Below are 21,232 nucleotides of genomic sequence, written 5' to 3'. Positions count from 1 at the left end.
ATGTTCAAATGCTACATGTAGCACCTTTACGCCACTCAAATATTGAAACTGCAAAGCAAATATCTTCGGCCAATTTCTGCTCTAGTGTCTCACTTGGCTCCATTTCCACGCAAACAATCACCTCTCAGCATCCTGTTTAAGCCCGCAGAAAGCGGCGGCACAGAGCTGCGGAGGAAGGAGAAAATACACCCGAGTATATATTTCTATGACCCCCAAGGACACGCCAGGCCATGCGGTACCACGCCAGTCACCTCTACCCTTTGCTTATGCCAGCCTGTTTCTTTTCCCCTCCTCTTTACACCTTGCTCCAACATCCATCCTTTCCTGTCTCTCCTCCCTCCGTCTGATGGGACTCTTCCAGAGCAGGTCCGTGGAGTCCCTCTGCTCACAGTCACTTAATTAAATGCTCCCACAGCACCGTCTACAACGTGAGCGACGGCTGTTAAATTAAGATGCTGTCACGGCCGGGGCACCGAGCGCTGGCAGGGTGAAGGAAAGATAAACCAGCCGAGCGAGGAGGAGGAAGAGGAGGAAGAAGAGACTCACAGGGGTTGGAAGCTGCTTCTGTGAATGTAGTCAGTAGCAGTTTCTTACAGTTATTTCAGGGAGAAAAACTCAAAGTGTCTGACTCCAAAATCCAGTTGGCTCTAATTTCCATGATTGATTTATTGTTTTTCATTCATTGTAAAACATGTAATTGACAAAATACCAAAATGCCATTTTTATATATATATATATATATATATATATATATATATATATATATATATATATATATATATATATATATATATATATATATATATATATATATATATATATATATATATATATATATATATATATATATATATATATATATATATATATATATATATATATATATATAGTACTTAAAAAAGAAAAATAGGACTTTTCTCTGAAATAACTTGAAACTAACAGTAGTAATAAAAGAAATAAAAATACAAATCTGATTTTGCTCCTGAGTTTTGATTTAACAGAACATTATTTAAAAAAAAAATAGTCATTTTCTTAATTCAAAATGACTGATTATATGATTGAAGACAAATGATGGTACTTGCAGGGAACATTTTCAAGTATTATTATTATTATTATTATTATTATTATTATTACTACTAGTACTTTTACACTTATGCACCACTTATGATGTTTTGTAACAAATCTGGGTCATTTTTACTAGTTGTATTATTATTAAAAACATTCAACTCAAAAAGTCAGATTTTTTATTTCTTTCTTTCATTTTATCACATTTGTCTGTTTCAAATTATTTCACAGAAACACGTTTGTTTCTTCTTCTTCTCTGGACAGGTACCAACAATAGTGATTTGCAAGTTGCGTCACAAATGTGAAGCAGCAGACAATGGAAACTCTAAATTTGTTACAAGAGGAGGAGAAAATCATGGCATCCAATGCGTCAGCAACACAAAATGTGAGGTCAGAAACGTAGGATATGGCAACTATGAATATGGACTGAAAACAATTGCGATAAACCTTGAAAGTTTCATTTTCAATTCATGAACTAATCAATTCACTTTCCTTCCAGAGCTGCAGCTTTAAATCCTGCACTCAGTTTGTTTGTAGAGCACACAGCAGGGATTTACATTCTTTCTACTGATGTGCTCATTTGTTACATGTACGTATAAATATGTCTTTCCTGAAGTAACAACTAAAATACAGTAGGATTTTCTATGTGTGTGAGGTTGAAAGTTTTGAGAAGAAATTTGAGCTCTTGAGCAACATCCAAGATGCTTGTGGATGGAAGCACAGAGCTTCTGTTTCTCCCGTGTGCTCATTGCACTCGTGATCACAAACTATCCCCTTATTAGATTCAAGAAGCATTTGCTCCCCCCGAAAAAAAACAACATTAAAATACATTCATGAAGCTCAAGAGCAAATATGTTTCTGCAACAGAAGTCCATCAGATAATACCATTAACCACCACACACTCTCTCACACACAACAGCACACTCGGCCCACACGTCCCCCTGGTGAGGAACAGATGAGAGTGAGAGGAACAAATGGAAATCCAACTGGAAATCCACACAGATTCACAAGAACTAAAACGCCTATTCTCCTTTTTTGGCTTGTCTACTCTCGTGTGCCTTTTTCTGTAGGAGGACTCGAGAGTGTTTAATGTATGGTGATGCATCATTTATGGCACACCTTGTTTGGACATTTTGCAGACAGCTGCTTTTAGAAAACAATACCTAGTGCGAAGGTGGTGGTGGTGAAAGGGGGCTGCAAATGAGACGGGGGGAAAAAAAAAAAAAAAAGCAGACATGCAAAGACATCACCGCCTCTTCAAATAGAGCCTGAGTGAGCACCAGAATAAGGCCAACCTCCCTGCCTCTCTCTCTCTCTGCCACCTTCCTCTACCTGCTGTCCCCAGTCGATCCCCGGCAAAACTTGGCGGCAGATGTTGCCGTGCTAAGTTGGCTCTGAAGTGCCTCCCCGGCTCCCCGGTCTCACCGACAACACAGTCAAACCACATTAGATCTCTTTATTTGTGCCTGGGGCAAGTTCGGCACTGCAGCTGTGTCCACCCCCGCTCTACCTTTGGTGTTGAAGGCCCTCGGGCGCTAAATGTGAGACCACAAAAAAAAGAAAGAAAAAAAAAATGGTTTCACTCTCATTTTCTGTCTCTCTTCTGCATCTGCTGACAATCCAGCAGTCTGGCTCCGGGCAGCAGTACTGAGGGAGGAAGAGAGGAGGGAAGGAGGAGGGGCAGGAAAGGACACTGCTGAGGGTGAGGATGGAAGCTCGGCGATAAGAGAGGGAGGGGAGGTGGGCGAAGGGGTGGCACGGACACCCGGGTCCCTGTGCTGAACAGATGTCTGGGACAACCTGCTTCCTTATACCTGTACGAGTCCTTGTAACCTCGCGGATGGAGCCTGCTGAAAAATTCATGACCCTGGAGGTTTCCTGTCCGCCATCAAAGACTGCTCCCCCGCTCTCCCTCCAGCCTCCCCTCCCTCTGCTGCTCCTCTCCACGCCACCGTTGCACACTCTGTCATCTACACCCAACGTTCTGCCGGACGGTTCAGGCTCCTCACACTTTAATTCAAGTTTACGCGTAAAGTCCAAAATGGCGTGAACGCTGCAGCTGACGACATCTGACGGCGACTTGCTTCCAGTGATCGGAGGCTGCTGACTACGAGTGTTTAGGAAAAAGTTTGGCTTCTGAATCATATTAGAAAAATTATATCTGACTTGTCGTTGTTTAAAACTCATTTATATAAAACAGATTTAATCTTCAAAGTTGAAACAGGGCAGTTCTAAATCATAACAGAGGCAGCGTTAAAAACCCATTTTCGTCCCCCCACCAAAATTTGATTACCATCCTCTAGCCACCATTGTCCGGTCAAGACCCCACTTCAAACACATGCCGCCTTCGTGGGCTCCTGTTTGACTGATTCTCTCCTGTGCCCGCTGTGTACAGTCTTGATCACAGACTTTAAAGTGGAGTTTGGTGCAGTGATCAGCATGTGAATGAGGAGCGCCAGCAGTGGAAAAGAGGGGGGGTGGGGGGGTGTATCCACTGGCAGCCTCTTTTCCATGTCCTTTTCCTGCACAAGTGCTTTGGTTTGCTCAGCAGTGGGCTTCACTCTCAGTTTTCGGCTCTAAGCGAATGAGGTGACCTCGTGTGTGGGAACATCGATCATCTTTTACACAGTGGGAGCAGCAGTCATTTTGCCCTTTTCTGCTAAAAAACAACTGTGATTATTGTGCAGGGGAATTGATGTCATTTCAATAGGACAACACAGACGTTTGCTCACCTAATGAAAAGTCAGGCCTCATCACAAAGCCTCACAACACAAACGGACCCAAACAAAACTCATCTCACGCTTCAGACTTTACACCCTAACAGAAAGCAGTTTTTGCTACAGGGGAATTCACAGCACAACAATAATGACAGATCTGCAGTGGTCTTTCTTTAGAACAAACACAGAAGGCATTGATGTGGATCATCCAAAATTAGATACATAAATACAAAATAAAAAGTGCATGTACTAAAACCATATATTGAAATAAACAATAGAAGGATGTGCAATCAAACCTGTGTGTGCAAAATATTTGGTAAAGATTTTGATCTTTTTCCACCTTGGGCCACTGTACTTGTAAACTTTCAGTCCAAATTTCACCAAGAGTTTAGATGTTTAGCCTTTGAAAACTGGGCTGCCAGCATTGTGCTGCCCTGGGTAGTGACTGGCAGGCTTACAGGTGGCCCACTGGCTTTTCCCCACCCCCTATTTACTTCATAGCAGCAAACATTGTTCCACTTGTGAAATGTGCGGCCTGACATCATTCTCTGGATGAAAAGTTTGGTAGCCCTCCACAAAAAATGGAAAGAGAGGAAAAACACACTCACAAATTGCTCTGAAATAACTCTAAGTGACACGAGTGATAAAAAGAAAAACAAATGGGGACTTTGGTTTCGATTTAACATAGCATTGTAGTTATTACTACTGTATGAAAAGTTTGTGGAGGTGACTCCATATGAAGAAAGCATGAAAACTGGATTTGATCCATCTATCATATGCATACATTACACACCACTCAGCACATGGACTAGGATTTTGATGAGGGTTTGTCAGCGGCGTGCTTTTCTAACTGCCTGCAGTGTGTCGGTTTGCAGAGTGTTTCCTCTCCCCTCGTGGGGGCTGAGGAGAGAATGACCATATTAGGTCGGCCATGTCGTGCCTGCTTCTGTGAGTCTTCGCAGCTGCAGCTCACATGCTTCCCATTTGGTGAGCAACCCAATGCTAAACTTGTGCCAGCAGCTTCCTTTTGCTGAGACGCAGTACGCTGATTATTGTTCACGCCACAGCTGTTATACACTATTACAGTAAAGTAATACGATTTTAACTGTAAATGGAGTCATTACAAATATAGAAATTAGGTCACAAAAGGAGAGAAAATGAATAGAAACATCCTCACTGCTTACTCATGCAGCACATTCTCCATTTATAACAATACCCTGCATTGATCAGCACTGCTGAGACCTTTAAGGCTGTTAAACCCCATCCCACCCACACCCCACAGTAAAATATGTGTGTGCACACTACCACACCAGCACTGCAGGCCTGTGCACTGTATGTCCTCATGTCCGTCTTTATTAACATTGTTTTTCAGCAACTTACCTGGTCTGCAGAGGTGGGACGCATTAGGGAGACTCTGTCGTACTGCCGCCGCAACAAAGCCCACAAAGCATCGAGACGACCCTGATGGAAGGGAGAAATGGGACAGTAGTTCACTTTACTTGCAGAAATAGAAGAAAACTATGTCAAAGACAAAATAACCAAACATGTGAAACCCACGAAAAAAGAAAAGCTATTTTGACCTTTTTTAGGAATTTAAAATAAACTCAAAGAACGGCTTGCGAGCATTTCTGGGCGCATTCTCTTTGATGGTGACGTCTCAGGGAGTTTTTGACTCATTTCAATAGTAATTATTAAGATTTCCACCTTGATGACACCATGTTATCATTCACGAAAAGTCTATGCTTCATGTCCTGATCGATAACCACAAGAGGCTGCTTAAAGCTTCAAAAAGCCGCATGCAGTATGACTTTAGCAGTTTCTGTGAAACAAAATGATCTAAACTACATTTCTTGGGTTTTTCTTTTATCTTGTTGGTGCAGGTGGACAGCGGAGGGGCTCACCTTGATTGGAGTGTACCACTTAGTCTCGGTTTGATGATAGCTGGGGGCAGGCTTTGGAGTGGGCCGTTTGACTGGCTCCTCCACGTCCTCCGGTATGGACACTATGGCGTTCTTTGCTTTCTCCAGCCTGGCGCCCTCCTCAGTCGAGCCCTTTTCGCCCCAGCGCACCTACACACATAAAACCAACCAAGAGCCAACAGCAGTCAAAAAAAAATTACCAAATTCTCATTTATTTCACACATTGTATAAACAAAATAAACATTAATCTAATATAGATCCACAGTCCAAAAACACTGGATCCCTTAAATTTAGTCAAAAGAAAATTGCCGTTTCTGCTTTGTTTAATGGAAGATTACCAACAATTTTGTCCATGTCTTTAGAATTGCTTTAACGAAGGGTTTTAAATTTGTTTTCTCAAGAGACACAATGGACAGTAACACAACCCGTTATACTCGAAAATTATTTGAAGTTGTAGCTCTTAATTTAAGAATAACACATTGTCCAAAGATTTCCAAAGAAGATCTAAGTTCATGCATTCAAAATTAAGTCACCAAGAAGTTTTTTCAAAGATCAGCGGCTTTTGGCTTGTCCATTCAGGGGTCGCCACAGCGGAACATGGTCCGCATGCGGATTTGGCATTGGCGTTTACGCTGGATGCCCTTCCTGCAGCTCGGGAGCGGCACCATGGTGGCCCTCGGTGGTTGGGTGGGGCCACACCTGGTGGGGTCTACCCCTGAGCCGCCAGGCCCCCCACATTCACCTGTGATATAAGCTGTTATTGTGTGTGTGTGTGTGTGTGTGTGTGTGTGTGTGAGTGTGTAAATGAAGGCCTGTGTCTTCGTTAAGCTGCTCTGCTTTTTAATTGAATTCATCACATCTGTTATAAAAAAAAAAAAAAAATCCTACATATCATGAATGTAGAGAGGTGACTAATTAGAAACACACTTTTCAAGCTGTAGGTTAAGCCGTGACAATATAGAACAGCTTTTCAGATTAATCTCTGGGAGATATCCCTGGCCTGCCATATCATCAGGAAAAGACAGGTCTGCAATGAATAAAATATACGTTGTCACCTCAGCCGGCTCTTTACGCGTTTGAAATATTGGCAGTGGCAAAACGGTGGAGGTGGAGGTGGTTGTTTCTCAGGGCGACGTCTTAAAAGTGGTAGCAGAGGAGAGAACAGGTTGGTCCCAACAAGCGTCTCGTACTGCATCCGCGGGTGGTGTTGGTGGTGGTGGGTGGTGTTGGTTGTGTCGGTGAGAATCAGCTTGCTCCGGAAACAAGACGGAGATGGGACGGAGGGGGTGGGGGGTGGGGAAGCCAAGCCGTAGGAGCTCCCCGAATATGCTGGGAAATCCTATGGCTGGGAAGCGGTAGGGGGGCTGCAACAGTAAGGACTAAAAAAGGACGAGGAGGTGGATTCTCCTCAGAGGAGGCAGATAACAAAGGCGCTGCTAAAGGTTGAGAGCTGAGAAAGGGGGAAGTGCAGCAGAGAAGTGGGTGAAGTGGATGTGTCAAGTTGACAGCAGCGCTCAATCCCTCATCCTGGCAATGATTTGATCCAATCAGGCCTGCACAGCCAAGGACGGGATGGCAGGGCCTGTCGTGTCAGAGGCATCAGTGGACTGACGAGCACGGTCCACCTCCTCCTACCGCCTGTGAAACTCAACAAACTCCGAGCTCTAGAATAAAGGAGGAACGTCAGCATGTTTCTCCAAACATGATGCAAGGAGGAGTCAGTGTGTGCTGCCCAGGATTCCCACAGAAGGTTTGACTGTTTCAATGTTGAATGAGGAAAGTTTGACCCCAAAGCTTTTTATTTCAGTGATGTTAGCAGCATCTCTGCTACGCGAAACATAATGGAACAGGATGTGACTGCGATTAAAGTGTAAAACCTACAAAAAAACCAAAATGTTGGGGGGATTATTTGTTTGTCTCTGACCTCCATGCGCTTGATCCCTCCAGCCCCTCGTCCTCCATAGTAGGAAGCATCCACAGTCGGCCACTTCTTCTTGGGCAGCTCCTCCGGCTCCTTGAAAGACAAGGAGTCAGTACGTATGCAGTGTACAGTAGAGGGAGGTATAAGCAGATTTCATTACTTTACTGTCTTGACAAAAGGAAATGAGCAAATTAGTGACTGTGCTCTATTTGTCAGGAAGGAACAAACACTTGGGTATTTCTGTCACAGCCATCAATTTCCTTCCTTTCTGTATTGAAACTGTCATTATATGAAGCTAAGCTTTGAAGTAAGAGCTCACAAACGAAACCTGTTTGTTAACACACTGATTATCTTTGTTTATTTTCCAGTAATGATAAATTGCTTTTTCATAATAACAACACAATAAAAGCCAATCGGATTAAAATAGATAAGGAAGAATAAATTAAATAAATTAATAAAGAATAAATAATGCATTAGTGGCTGTGGGCAGCAGGAAGAAGCATTTTTACCACTCTCACTCTTAAGTGTGGTGTATGCTGTATTCATGCTAAGCTAATCGGGCTCATGGCTTCATAAATTTCAGTAGCCCGAGAAAACACATGCAAATAGACAAAGCACAAGCAAATGTCAACTGCTTTGACAGTTTCCTACAATAGTTCTGGGGGATTTTTAGTTGCTGCATTATGCCATTGTCTCTCAAAGCTGCGCCTGTGCTGTCAAACTGATGAAGTGGTTTTAAATTTGCTTATGCTATTTTCATGTGTTTTCTTGATTTGCAGTGCTACGAGCTCTCAGGGCCACACTAATAACTTAATAACTGATGGTCACTTTAGTAATTTGAGATGTGAATAAATTGCACTTACTCGCGACTAACAGAAAGGATTTGATGTCTGTCTGTAGTCTGGATCAGCTCATTCATTTGTGCTGAAGCTCTTCATTGTTGTCCAAAAAATGTTTAATAAAAACCCACTCAGCTGGGTGACATGTTTTTCTTCGTTCCAAAAAGCTTGGTTGAGATTTCAAAATGCACAACAGCTGATGTGAATTAGATTTATTTATTTTTTATTCTCACCCTGAAATTGTTTTGTAAAAAACAATCACGTCACTCAGTGGATGGGTGTCTAGCTGATGTGTTGTTAATAGTTTTTGGACAACAGATCTGTAACACAGACGGACAAGCTAATCCAGGTTGCGGACCAATGGATATCACCCATCAGAAAAGACAAGGCCTGGTTGATTTAATGTCTGTATGTCGATTGTGGGCAAAACCAAAGTTATGCTTTAACACAAAGACACAAGTGTGGAAATAATCTTCTCTTCTTAATATTGGAAAGAAAGCCAAAGACTGTGACTTTGTGAGGCGACAAGACTGTAGAAATACTTACAGGTGGTGGAGGACGGGAAGGTGGGGGAGGCGGCGGTGGGTCTTTGATGACCTGGATAAAAATAAAAAAAGCAAACGGAGTGTCAGCACAAAGTCAATCAGGAGACGTGTACAGACACACACTGAAACCTTGTCAGGACAGGCACGGACGAGGCTGACAGAGGTGATTTGTGACAGGTGACTGAGTCAAATAGAGACGTCCCCGAGCTCGTCACGCGGCGGAGACGCTTGCTGCTGCCAGGCTGCCTTCGTAGCATCAACTGGTGCCCCATCGCTCCGCTGACTACTGATTACAAGGATTTTGCTTGTAAACCAACATCAGGGGCCCCCCGTGCAAAATAAAGAAAAGCTAAAATATCAACTTGTTGACAGGGGAGTCTTTGGGGCGAGCGCCGCTGCCCGTTTAGTTCTTAATTAATTGGATGGGGTTCAGTGCTCCCAAGCAATCCCCCCCCCCAAATCATAAAGTCCTAAGGAGTTAATTAGCTCCAATGAGATACAGAGGAGGAAGCTCGGGCTCAGCTCCAAGCCGGTCTACGTGGAAGACAACACACACACACACACACACACACACACACACACACACACACACACACACACACACACACACACACGGGGAAAGGATCCACACAAACATAACTACGACACGTTCTCCCACAGCAGACTGACCAGCCCGGCGGCATTGTTCATGACAACACTAGATGACATGGCACCTGAGGAGCAGGTTGTCCACAATGCGATTCCACTCAAGGACAAGATGCCTTGACTGGGTTTTTCAACTGTGCGTTTGCAAAGCAAAGAGCAGCCTGACAGTGACATTTGTCAGGTGTCAGTCAGACGCTTCGCATACTGATGTCCAAGTTTTTGCTGAAGACGGCGCTGCCACTCAGTCTGTGAGAGACTTTATTTTTACGTGTTCTGGGCTTTTGGGAGTTATGAGTAATCTTGTGGTAAATACTCACTACAGAGAGCAGAAGTGTAGGAGTCCTGCTTTGTGTTTGCTCAAAATTGTGACCACAGATCAGATTTACAGTCTACACATGGTGTTTTCTTATATATGGGGCTTTTCAAAGGCTTACACCAACATTTTTTTATACGAAGAAATGTAAGTGACAGGAATCAGGCTTTCGGGGTATGAGTTTTTAAATTTCCCAGAGAACAAGGAGGAAAATCATTTAGAGAATAATAGAGAAACCGTGTCGCACCCGTACTTTTATTAGAAGTGACATCTTACATTTACAAGGGGTGTGGTGACATCACTGGCAGCATTGCAAACACATTCACCTCTAAAAGCCTTTTGAGTGATGTTCAGCTGATCAGAGGTTTAGAATTGTGACTATTAAGTTTACTCCTCTTTTAAAAATTTATATCATTACAAGCTACAAATCATTAGTTTTTACTAAAATGGTTTTGAAGGTTGACCCCCCCCCCCCCCACCACCTTAGGACTTTCTTATCAACCTCTGCTGATGAACAAAGGAAATTGTGTTCACTCCTCCTGCGAGGTTCCAATGGGTGGCCGAAGCCCGGCCTGGCGGCTCCCTCCTTATAATGTAATATTTATGGCCTGCCAGCACTTTGCAACATAACTGAGGGTGTCATACAAGTTTAAAATGCAGGGTGGCAGCACCATGCTGCAGCACGGTCTGGGTAAACTTGGCGCTAAGTGTAAAACAGACACGTCTCGCACGTATAACAGATTTTCACCAAGTACTACAGTACCACAGCTAAAAAGAGGAAAGTTGATGGTGAGGGCTGCTCCTTCCAAGAAAGCCACAGAGTAAAAGGAAGCTACAGCATTTATTTTTTTTCGGCCAAAAGCCTTGAAGAAAATGCTAGTGTTTGTGAGCAAAGATTCTCTGTCATGAACAAGCATTGCACCAGAATCACTGATCACCACAGTGAGAACAGTACAGGATGTGACATTTTACGCATCTCAAGCTCTGCTCTGAAACCTGACCTGCAACATACGTTGGGCCGCACTTATACACTGCTTTTACTGTACCCAGCAGCACACAGTTCGAGGTTTGGGTTCAGTGTCTTGCTCAAGGACACTTCAACATGTGACTGGAGGAGCTGAGGATCAAACCAACGACTGCTCCGTCTCCTGAGCCACACGTGGTTAGAACTGTGCACCCGGACTTTAAGCTCTATAGTTGTTGACACCGGTGTGATGTGCTTGACTGCGGCCCCTCGGGCATCTTCGGTGCTCTTTAAAAAAAATAAAAATAAAAAAAAAAAATGTTGGGACAATCCTGCAGTACCGGCCCTACAAACACAGCAACTGGCCTATAAATGCCCAACACATAATTACAGTGAGAACATATCTCAACTTGAGGTGAGCGTTAAAGTAGAAGGAAGACCTTCGTCCATTAGTCAAAGACAGATACTACACTGTCAGCACTGGTTATGCATTTGCTAAATTGGTTTTGGAGTGAAAAAAAAAAAAAGAAAAAAAAGAAAAAGAGCAATGTAATTATAGCATATCATAGATCCTAACAGCTGTTTCATTCACTGTTAAGCGCTGAGGTATGATCACACTCTCCACATACTGTCGTCATTAGAATAATGAAAAATAATCAATTAGGGTTAATTAATTGCTCTTTGACACACAACTGGCTGTAAGTGAATCCAGTAAAGGTCTCCTGGTAGCCTCTCCATACGCTGATTAACATTATTTCAGCCAAACCTTACGTTGACAGGATTATCTCTTTTTATTAAGTAATTATGCAGCAGATTTCCTGGACATATTGTGGGATAAATAAAGCATTATACAAATGACAGAGCTCTGCTGCTCCTTCCCAGCCACCTGATGGACAGATGTGATGAGAAGCGCTCCGCTACATGGCAGCGTAATTAAAAACTAAACCGCGGGATGCTTAGCCATCTGACACCAGCCCCAGTGGTTCGCCACTGCAACCACGACACCGGCTGGAGTCGACCAATTAGAGGAGCTCAGGGCATCATCCCCATATGGCTGTGTCTGTAACTGTCCAACTGGACTTCATAATCTGTACATTCCCAACCACGACATCAAACTGTGTAGTGTCAAGCCGTTTCCAGAGGCTTTTCACGATGGCTCCGCGGCAGGTAGCATATGTGGAAATTTAAAATTATTTGTGCTTTGTGCTATGAACACATCAACTAGTCCATGTTAAACAAAGGTGATTCCGAGAGGCACAGGAACAAAAGAAGAGCAGCACTGATAACTGCTAACAGGAAATAACTAAAATAAGCAGAGATTATTAACATAACAAGCAGCACACAAGTTGAAAATGTGGACAAAAGTGTGTCCAATTTAGCAGTGAATTGTTTGCAATGTGGATAAAGTGGCGTTGTAATTTGAAACCACATCATCAATCTTCAATCCTTTCGTTTGAACTGAAAGAGTTTAATTTCCAAATCATAAACAAGGAAATTGCCACTCCACAGATTGTATGACCTCTATACTAGCATCAATCCATGTGGGAGGGAGATGCAGAGAGGGATTGTGGGAAAGAGGTTGGGTATGAGTAAGTATGTGTGTGCGTGGCCTCATCCCGACTGCTGAAACCTGGCAGACTGGGGGTTTAAATATTAACAAGCCACACATGGCCCTCCTCTTCTGCCACGTCCCTCGATGGAAGACAACAGCAGCTCTCTCCACCAAGACAAACACGTCCACGGCCAGACATGCTGCAGGGGGTTTACATTTTAATGCCTTTGTTGGTTTTCCAAAATATGCTTCCATCTCATCCTGGATGGGCTCCCCGCAGGTCCACAAAGCCAGGTGACGTCTATCATTTAGGGGGCAATGGGAGCGAGTGAGGGAGCCGAGGTGCGGTGGGAGGAAGGACTGGATGTGGAGGGTAAATCAGATCTCAGTAGGAAAAAAAAAAGAAAAGGCGGAGACACAGAAAAAGGCCGGGGTTCACCATCTGTAGCCCCTCTCTCATAGCCCCAAACGATAATCTGTTGTGGATTTTTGTAAATGGGGGGGTGAGGCTTGTCTTCCAACTGGGGTTTAGGGAAGGTGAGGACTAAACAAATGTTTGAACAATGGAATCTTTATAAAAGAGAAATAAATACGATCAACGTGTTGTCGGCAAGTTCAGAATTAAATTGCAAAATCGAGGCTCGTCAATTAAAACGCAGCCCCGAGTTCCACCTTAACAAAACACCCTGCTCACATGGGACCAGTAACACATGGCGATCTGTAGAACTAATGAATCACCTCCCAACTCTCCACGTTTACAGGCACAAATTAGCATTTACTAATGAAATTCTCCTTAAATCACCAGAGCTCCAGAACTCGCAGACATTCTTATGAAAACTGCATATCCACATAAGTTGGGGTGCTGAGTAAAACGTAAATAAAGAGAATAAAATAATTTTCAAATCATTTTTAAACCTTATTTGATTGTCAGCAGTACAACAAAATACATTTTTCTTTCAACATTTGCATATTTTGAATTTGGTGCCGGCAACATGTACTAATATACTTGGGACGAGGGCAACAAAAAGATTAGAAATGTTGAGTCAAACACCAGGAATAGTCTTATAGAAATAAAGATATCAATACACAATTCAGAGAATCTGGAGAAATCTCTGTACACAAGGTTCAAGGCTGGAATCCAGTAGTAAATAGCCATAATCTTTACCCTTGAGACTATATGTATACAACTGGCCTAAAACGTTCATCTACCTTCCCTGTAGGAACAAACCTCTCTGCTTTCATCTGAAAAAGTCCTCCAGATGACATCATCGAAAGGATTTTTTTCAATTTAGAAACAGCCTTCTCATTGTTCTTACTACAGGAGGTCAACATGTTCCCTCAGGACTTTTTTAGATAACATGGCCTGAACAATCTGGAGGTTTTTTGTTCAGCTAAACGTGTAAAGATATTTTAATATCAGGAAGACAAGGGGTGTTTGAAATTATTAATAGAACCATAGGAAGCAAGTTGAAAAATGGTAAAGTCTGCGTTTAAGACTATGATGCTATAGTGGAAGTCACTGCATGGACTCTGCAAACACATTTGTCACTGCATCCACAAATGCAAAAGATCTATTTGGTCTTAGATTTGGCATAATTATTTAAAATACTGTTATTAATACTATTAACTATTAATACAATTATGCTGAGCTTTTTTCTCCAGGCATCCACCCATTGTTGGATTATTATGTTTTGTCCCGCCGTCGGTTGAAACCCTCATAAAAGACAGTTGTTATTATTAATAAAGTGAGTGCATATGCTTAGAGAGCATAGTTCCTCCACAGTAAAGAGATTCAGATTCTATGCAACTGTCAATGAAAATTGACCACATCAAAATTTTAGCTTAAGCAGTGACATGATAGATTCAAATGTGAATAATCACTTCATTCCCCAGGTAGCCTTTATATTTGTCCTCCACAAACAAAGCGTCTGCTAACTTTTGCGCAATCTGTTGCTCACATCCACCTGCTGAAAAACTTTGTCTTTTTTTTTTTTTTAAAAACATTGTTTGTATGTTTTTCTTCACTTCCCCTCAGAGCTTTTATGCGATCACGTGCCCTCATCAGAAAAATCTACAGGATGTGGGCTTTTGATTTCCTGTTTGAGGTTCTTCCTCTGTGGCACAGCTAAGCCACTGCGGTGCCACGGGGTAACTGGAGGACGTGAGGTTGAACAGATGTTCGACACCACTTCCCTTCATTGGCGGCTGCTAAACAACCTGAGCCTGCTGCGTATGAGTGACCTCAGACACAAATGAACCTGATGTAACATGCTGGTTATGCTTAGCTTATAGCTGTAGTTTTGGTCTGTGCACAGGCATAAACTTCCCATGTCTTGGACCACTTCCATAAAACAGTTTTCAGCTGAACTCATGAAGATTTCCTAAGAACAGCTGCATTTGCAACAACAGAATGTTGAATCCGACTAAAAAAAAAACATTTATAAAAAAGATAGTGTGTATCTCAATAGATGTGTATTCACAACTACATTTTTCCCTCAACAGAAAAGAAAACATTCAAATAGGATTTCACACAGGGAGAAAGTCGCCTTGAAAAAGGCGAGAAAGGCCTTGTTTGTTTTCCTGGTACGGTTTGTCTACATGCAGACTTTTTCCCAGACTTGGTAACGAGCAGTGCAGCAATACTCACAATTGTGCAGCAAAGAGGCCAGAACCACCACATGAGAGCCAGGGCCACAATGAGCAGCAGCACCAGGATGACTATGACCACAATTGAACCATCCGACTAGAAAAGAAAGTGACAGGAGCCATCAGGTTATACGTCCTAAATACAAATCAAATCACTGTGATCACTGTGTCAACTGTATGTTTCCAGTTGATGACATATGTGGCAAATACAGGATACATCCTGGTAAGTGTTCTTATGGGTCCAAAGTGTATTAAATCATTAGCAGTTTAAGGTGCACACTCATTCATTGTGAAATTTAGCTATTTTTTTCTTCAAAAAGTAAAGAAATCCCACATAATGTTTCTCTTACGCGTTAGTACTAATTCAATTACAATTATTCAGTTGCAGATGTTCATCAGGTGTTTGAAGATCCCATGCACCTGTTGCATGTTCCGGTGTGTGGAATGCATTACAAGGAAAGGCAAATAAAGACTAAGATACAATGGAAGCATTCAACAACACTAGGCTGACATCATCACATATGAATACATTCAAATAGAGGAAAGAGTAGAGGACTTCTGCTTATAAGTAAGTGGAAGAGTCACACAATCAAACCACAAAAAGAGAAACAGCAACTTAAAAACTGAATGAGGAAATTAACCCCATGAAATGTTTGATATATAAAAACGTCGGTGAAAAGTAAATTAAAAGAAGCTTTGAGTTTCAAATGAAGTATTTCACTCACACATGTGGATGCAGTGATTTGGTGGGGAGTGGATATGTAGGACTGGCCATTATTTAGGCTGATGAGAACATCCATGGTCCTGCAAAGAAAAGAGTTTAATCAGTGCAACTGTCCAAAATGAATCTCACAAGAAATGCACTTTGTTGATTTTGCTCCAGTAATGTTTACTATGTTAGACTATTAAGAGTCCAACACAGGAAATGTTCTTCTAATTGATCATATTTTTTGTATTTATTACCATGTTTTACAACTGTAATTATCATGTCTCAACAACCAGGAGCCACACTTTTACATTTGTTTGGATGAAAGACAAAAAAAATAAAATTCCTGTTTTGGACAGAGATGCTATCATCGTCCAGCAGCTGTAGCAACGGTCCAGTGGCAGTAAAAACACAAGTGAACAGTCAAGGAATCTACAGATGCATTTGTCAACTCAATAATTCACCAATTCGGGGCTAAAATGACCACAAATGACCTGTTTCTCAGTATGTATTGCTACAAATAAATGTTTTCCAGGTTTTAGAAATTAGTAACAAGTCGAGTCAGGATGTTACTTCATCGCTTACTAAAGAAGACAATGAGGGCAAACTACCTGGTCAGACTCAGAGGGGGGAAATCCTCTCATTATCACGGGCGTCAGTGTGCACGTGGATGAAGTAACCTGACTGGCGGTTCCAAGGCTCACGGAGTACTATGACTTATTTAGAGAGGAAGAACGCAGAGGCCAAAATGGGCACAATTAAAAGCCTAATGATGAACGGCACCGCAATTTCCATATGTCTATTGTGCCCAATCCAATTACCGCAGGTTTAATGAGAATTCAGGATATGGAACGAGCCGAAATCCTTCCTCCAATACAAAAAAAAGAAAGAAAAAAGAAAAGAAAAAAAGAAAAAAGTAGTGCAGAGTGTGAGGGGCCAGCTGTGAGTGTGTGGTAGGGTACAAGGGAGGCCTGCATAGAAACTAGTGCTGTGGAATAATAACAAGAGAGCTCTCTTTGCTCCGCATTGTGCCTGAGGCAGCGCCTTGGGCCACCAATTCTCCTGTGGTATAGAGCAGATGAGCAACCAGACCATGTGTCCATTACTATGCAGTGTAGTCTAAATATTCTAAAGATGACTCCTTTGCACCTTTCCTCATTTACCCAAACTAAATATTTAACAGACAATTCACAGAACTTTAACACCGGATGCAGTGTCTGGGGTTAAAGTTTGAAACACAAAAGTCTGCTGAGTGTTGAAGTCTGTTTAAGTGTCTCCACTACTGTTCCTTTAGATTTTGTTTTTTAATTGGTTCAATTGTATCTTAATATTCCACGTTTACCTTTTTAAAATCAGGCATCATGTTTACTATGCTCTTAATGAACATGCAGCCCTTTGCTGCACCACTGTTAACACCTAAACACAATTTTCTACCAATGTATCCCAGTTTTAGTGGCATGCAAATAATCTTGGATCTTGTAAAGGATAGTGCCAAACAAAAGAAGAGGTAAACATTATTAAGTGCCACGTATGGGAACACTCACTGACCGCAAGAGGAGACAGGAAGTCCTCACTGTAGACACCTCTGTAAAGGAATGAAATCTTTGGAGGCTTTTCGGTGCAAACGTAACAGGATATCAAGCAGTTTGTATTTGTCGTCTGAGGGGTGTTAGCACTGTACTATACAGTATGGAGTCTACCTCCTTGTGCTGTGCAGAATAACTAAAGGTGAAGTATTTGTTCATCTTCTGCACAGAAAGGTAATTAATGCACAATGAACGAACTCTTTAAAAACTCTTCAATTTTGAGTGAGAATCTGTTTTCCTCGTTCTTTGAGGACTCAAACGCTGCACGCCTCTGCAGCTCGGCGAAGGCGTTCTAGCTCCTTGCATGTTAACTAAGTGCTTGTGCTGAATGGGTGAGGGGAGAGGCTAATTTAGCTGACACCCTTAATCCGTGATAATGGCGGGCAGGTTGTTAATCAACCTGGAGGTGTGAAGCTCAGCATGTGAAGGATGAAAGCTCCCAAGCGAGTTACACTGATGAACGCCCGCCCCTCTCCCTCGCCTGACATCGCCGGACATCCTTAATGCACCACATCCCACTATAGTTGGCAAAGCCTTTCCCCCCCCTTTACTCCCCGACACTCTGACTGCTAATTTACAAAGTTACTGTTGAGTAGGCAGAATCTGCTCTAGCACAGAAGCATAAGTCAAACATCCTCTGCTTTTTCACACTGTTACTTCGTAAATTATTTAAAAAAAAAAAGAAAGAGGGGAAACTAAATTTGAGAACACTTTTTTTTTTTGGTTACTCTGTGCTGCTGTGTTATGATCGAAATCGTGCTGGTTGCTCAAGAGAAAATTATTAATTATTTTGTTAATATACTAGTTGTAAGTGGAAATTTGCTGCTTTTGTGTTGTTGTTTTTTCAAATAGGTTTGTATTGTAGACAATAAACTTATAATCCACATCCCAATTTGTTGTTTTGTGATATTTGGTGATGATGGTTGTATGCAAAACGCAGGAGTAAAAAAAAAAAAAAGAAAAGAAAAGAAAAAAATGCAACTTAATAATTTAAAACAACACTCCCTGTCATTTAACTTTCCTGCAGTGACTGACACTGAGGAGAGCTCTGCAGCTGCTTGGTGGGTCGGTGGTTATGATTAAATAAATAGGAGATGAGAGGGCAGGTTGTCACGGGGCCGAGGAATCAGTCAAAATTTGGGTAAAAAGCAACACAGTCTCCCAGGGACACCAGTTGAATAGCAGAAGGCTTCTTCCTGCAACAGATCTCTGGCTCCATGTTGGGGAAAACTTTGTCCCCTGGCTCACTATAATGTGACAGATAGTAGGCCTGCCGTGACACTAAGCTTTGGTGATGCAACACAGCTGGAGCAGCTGACAACGGCCACGCTAATGGCTCTGAAACTTCCCTTAAAGACGGGAAAATTGTGGAAGCTGAATAATTCACAGCTGAGCATATGCAACGCCTGCCACCCGGTATCCAGGAGTCATCACTCTGCGGAAAGTTCTGACAATGGGATCGACTCACGAAGCCTGGTGACCAGATGAGAAGTTCCAGACTTAGACTTCCGCCATTTGGCAAGAGACAAGAAGCCCATAGAACGCACTGATATTGGTAAAGAACTAAAGAAAAAAGACAAGGCAAACTGTATCAGTGTTTTTAGGCCTTTACCTAAAAATCCAATGCATGGGGCGGCTGTAGCTCAGATGGTAGAGGCGGTCGTCCACGGCTATATTTCGAAGTGTCTCTGGGCAAGACTCTGAACCCCTAACAGCCCATTCCCCTCCCCAGCTGTGCAGTGCCGGTCAGAAGCCCGGTGGAAATTGGGGAGGGTTGTGTCAGGAAGGGCATCCGGCGTAAAAACTGTGGCAAGTCAACATGCGGACAAATGATCCGCTGTGGCGACACTGAACTCACGGGATAAGTTTTGTTTTGAAAACCAACAGCTGACTAAAAGCACAGATCATACAAAAATAACCATAAAGTAGTAAAGTAGAAAAAACAAACATCACAGCAGCATGATTTTTTAAAGAGACCTAGACCCTCAAAACAGAACAGTTTTTAAAGAAAAAAAAATTCTGTTTATCGGGTTTGTCTGAAATCTCCAGTTTGTTTCTAGAAAACTACAGCACAATTTCAGGCCTTGTCTGGCCTTCAGATAACCTATGAAAACTTAGGGCCATAACTTGTCATACGTAGATTATGACGAGCGAAAAAGTTAAAGATGTTTGTAGCGAACCAGCTTCAAAGCAGAAAATGAACCAGTAAGCTGTTAAATTAATGCAACATTGGATCATTTACATATGAAAAATGTGACATGTAAATGGTAAACAGTCTGCTCTTTTCTACCTATTGGTATTTAAAGCACTTTACACTGCTTCTTGTTCACCCATTCAGACACACACACACACACAGATTGGGGAGCTGCTCTGCAGCTGGTCAACACTCACCAGGAGCAACTAAGTTGGGGTTCAGTGTCTTGCTTAAGGACACATCAACATGTGACCGGAGGAGCCGGGGATCAAACCCACAACTGCGAGATTGGTGAAAGACTGCTCTACCTTCCTGCGCCACATGTAGTGAAGTCAAACGATAGGAAATTTCTACTGAGGCAGATTTGAGACTCTGCTGTGAGCTGCAGCCCTGGAACAGCCTGTTTATGGATGAGCCTAGCATTAGCTACTGTACTTCGTAAAGCAGGTGTTGCTCCCCCCCCCCCCAGTTACTGTGAAAACACCAGGTGAGGACATGCTGCTGCAAGAGTGCAGTCACTTAACCTCTCAATCGACATCCCAGCAGGGTACGCCGGGTCTCCTAATGGGGATACAGATTGGGGGGGAGGAGGAAGAGGAGTGGAAGGGAGGAGGCAGATGCCAGTGTTTCTAGCCTGATGCCGCAGCTGTCAGCGCAGATGATGCCTCTGCTGTGAGTGCTCCTACACAGCTCGATGACCAACTGAGGACGCTGCGATTCCTGGACACGGAGGCTGGTTGTGGAGTCTCCTCTGGGACAAGAAGCAGCAGCTGAGGACTACGACTCGAGTGCATGAAATGCATACGTTTCCCCTGCAATGCACATTTAAGAAGTAAAAAAAAAAAAAAAAAAAGAATTCAAGCGGTCTTCACTACAGACGAGGCCTCGTGCAAAGCAACGTGGAATGAGCGTGCAATGAAAAGGCGATTCATCTTCGGCTGAGTAGAGCCACATTTAAGGAACGCCCTGTGCGTCGCTAGCAGTGATGGAGCAGAAGCAGACAGATGGACGGAGACGGAAGTTTCCAGGCTCTGGCGTTCCGTGCAGGTGGTCCGGGGTGCAGGGATTGGTGAATTATTTAAATGGGAAGCGCGGAAAAGGGAAAGGCCGCATCTGTCGCACATCCTTTTAAAGCCCTTCCAGCAGATGTGTTTACTCACCACCCGTAACAGCTAACTACTTAATGGGTCACCATCGGCAGCCAAGAGTTAATTAAGCAGCCCTTTTGCAAATGGCGGCCATGCAGCCTCAGCATCAGCTCAGGTCCTATCAGGTCATTGGAGGCGCTGAAGGCCTGTGGTTTACAGATGTAGTCACTCAAGTTTGTTTTTGTTACTGCAAGCTGGTGAAAGATGTCAACTTGTGTTGTATTCTATTTTCCTTTCTTGCAATATTAAGTATTGATTTATTCCAAATAAAAAGGGAAATTCATTGCAATTTGAAGCACAATGAAAATGTTTTCAAATTTAGCACAAAGTTGTTGAGATGTTCTGCTAATTAGCAAACAGAAACACGCTGGACAGAAGACATGAATGTAAGCCGTAACTAAACAACACACACACACCCACACACACACACAATGTATAAAAGGAAAAAAAAAAGAGAGAAAAAAAAAAACAC

At 42.7% G+C, this 21,232-nt stretch overlaps 1 protein-coding gene across 1 annotated transcript in view; it reads right to left on the bottom strand.

Annotated features, from left to right (window-relative positions):
• The window catches only part of antxr2a (ANTXR cell adhesion molecule 2a), a 72,046-nt gene that overhangs the window by 29,152 nt on the left and 21,662 nt on the right, over window positions 1-21,232 (bottom strand). Inside the window, exons 11-16 of the mRNA XM_067521527.1 lie at window positions 15,852-15,930; window positions 15,128-15,223; window positions 9,008-9,058; window positions 7,626-7,715; window positions 5,684-5,851; window positions 5,163-5,243 (exon numbers count right to left, since the gene is read on the bottom strand). Of these exons, the coding sequence (XP_067377628.1) occupies window positions 5,163-5,243; window positions 5,684-5,851; window positions 7,626-7,715; window positions 9,008-9,058; window positions 15,128-15,223; window positions 15,852-15,930 (565 nt within the window). The remainder of the gene's footprint in view (window positions 1-5,162; window positions 5,244-5,683; window positions 5,852-7,625; window positions 7,716-9,007; window positions 9,059-15,127; window positions 15,224-15,851; window positions 15,931-21,232) is intronic.

Source organism: Channa argus, chromosome 11 (genome assembly GCF_033026475.1).
Source record: "Channa argus isolate prfri chromosome 11, Channa argus male v1.0, whole genome shotgun sequence".
Taxonomy (NCBI): Eukaryota; Metazoa; Chordata; class Actinopteri; order Anabantiformes; family Channidae; genus Channa; species Channa argus.
The sequence above is the reverse complement of the archived record's forward strand: the minus strand, read 5'-3'. Positions and strand labels throughout refer to the sequence as shown.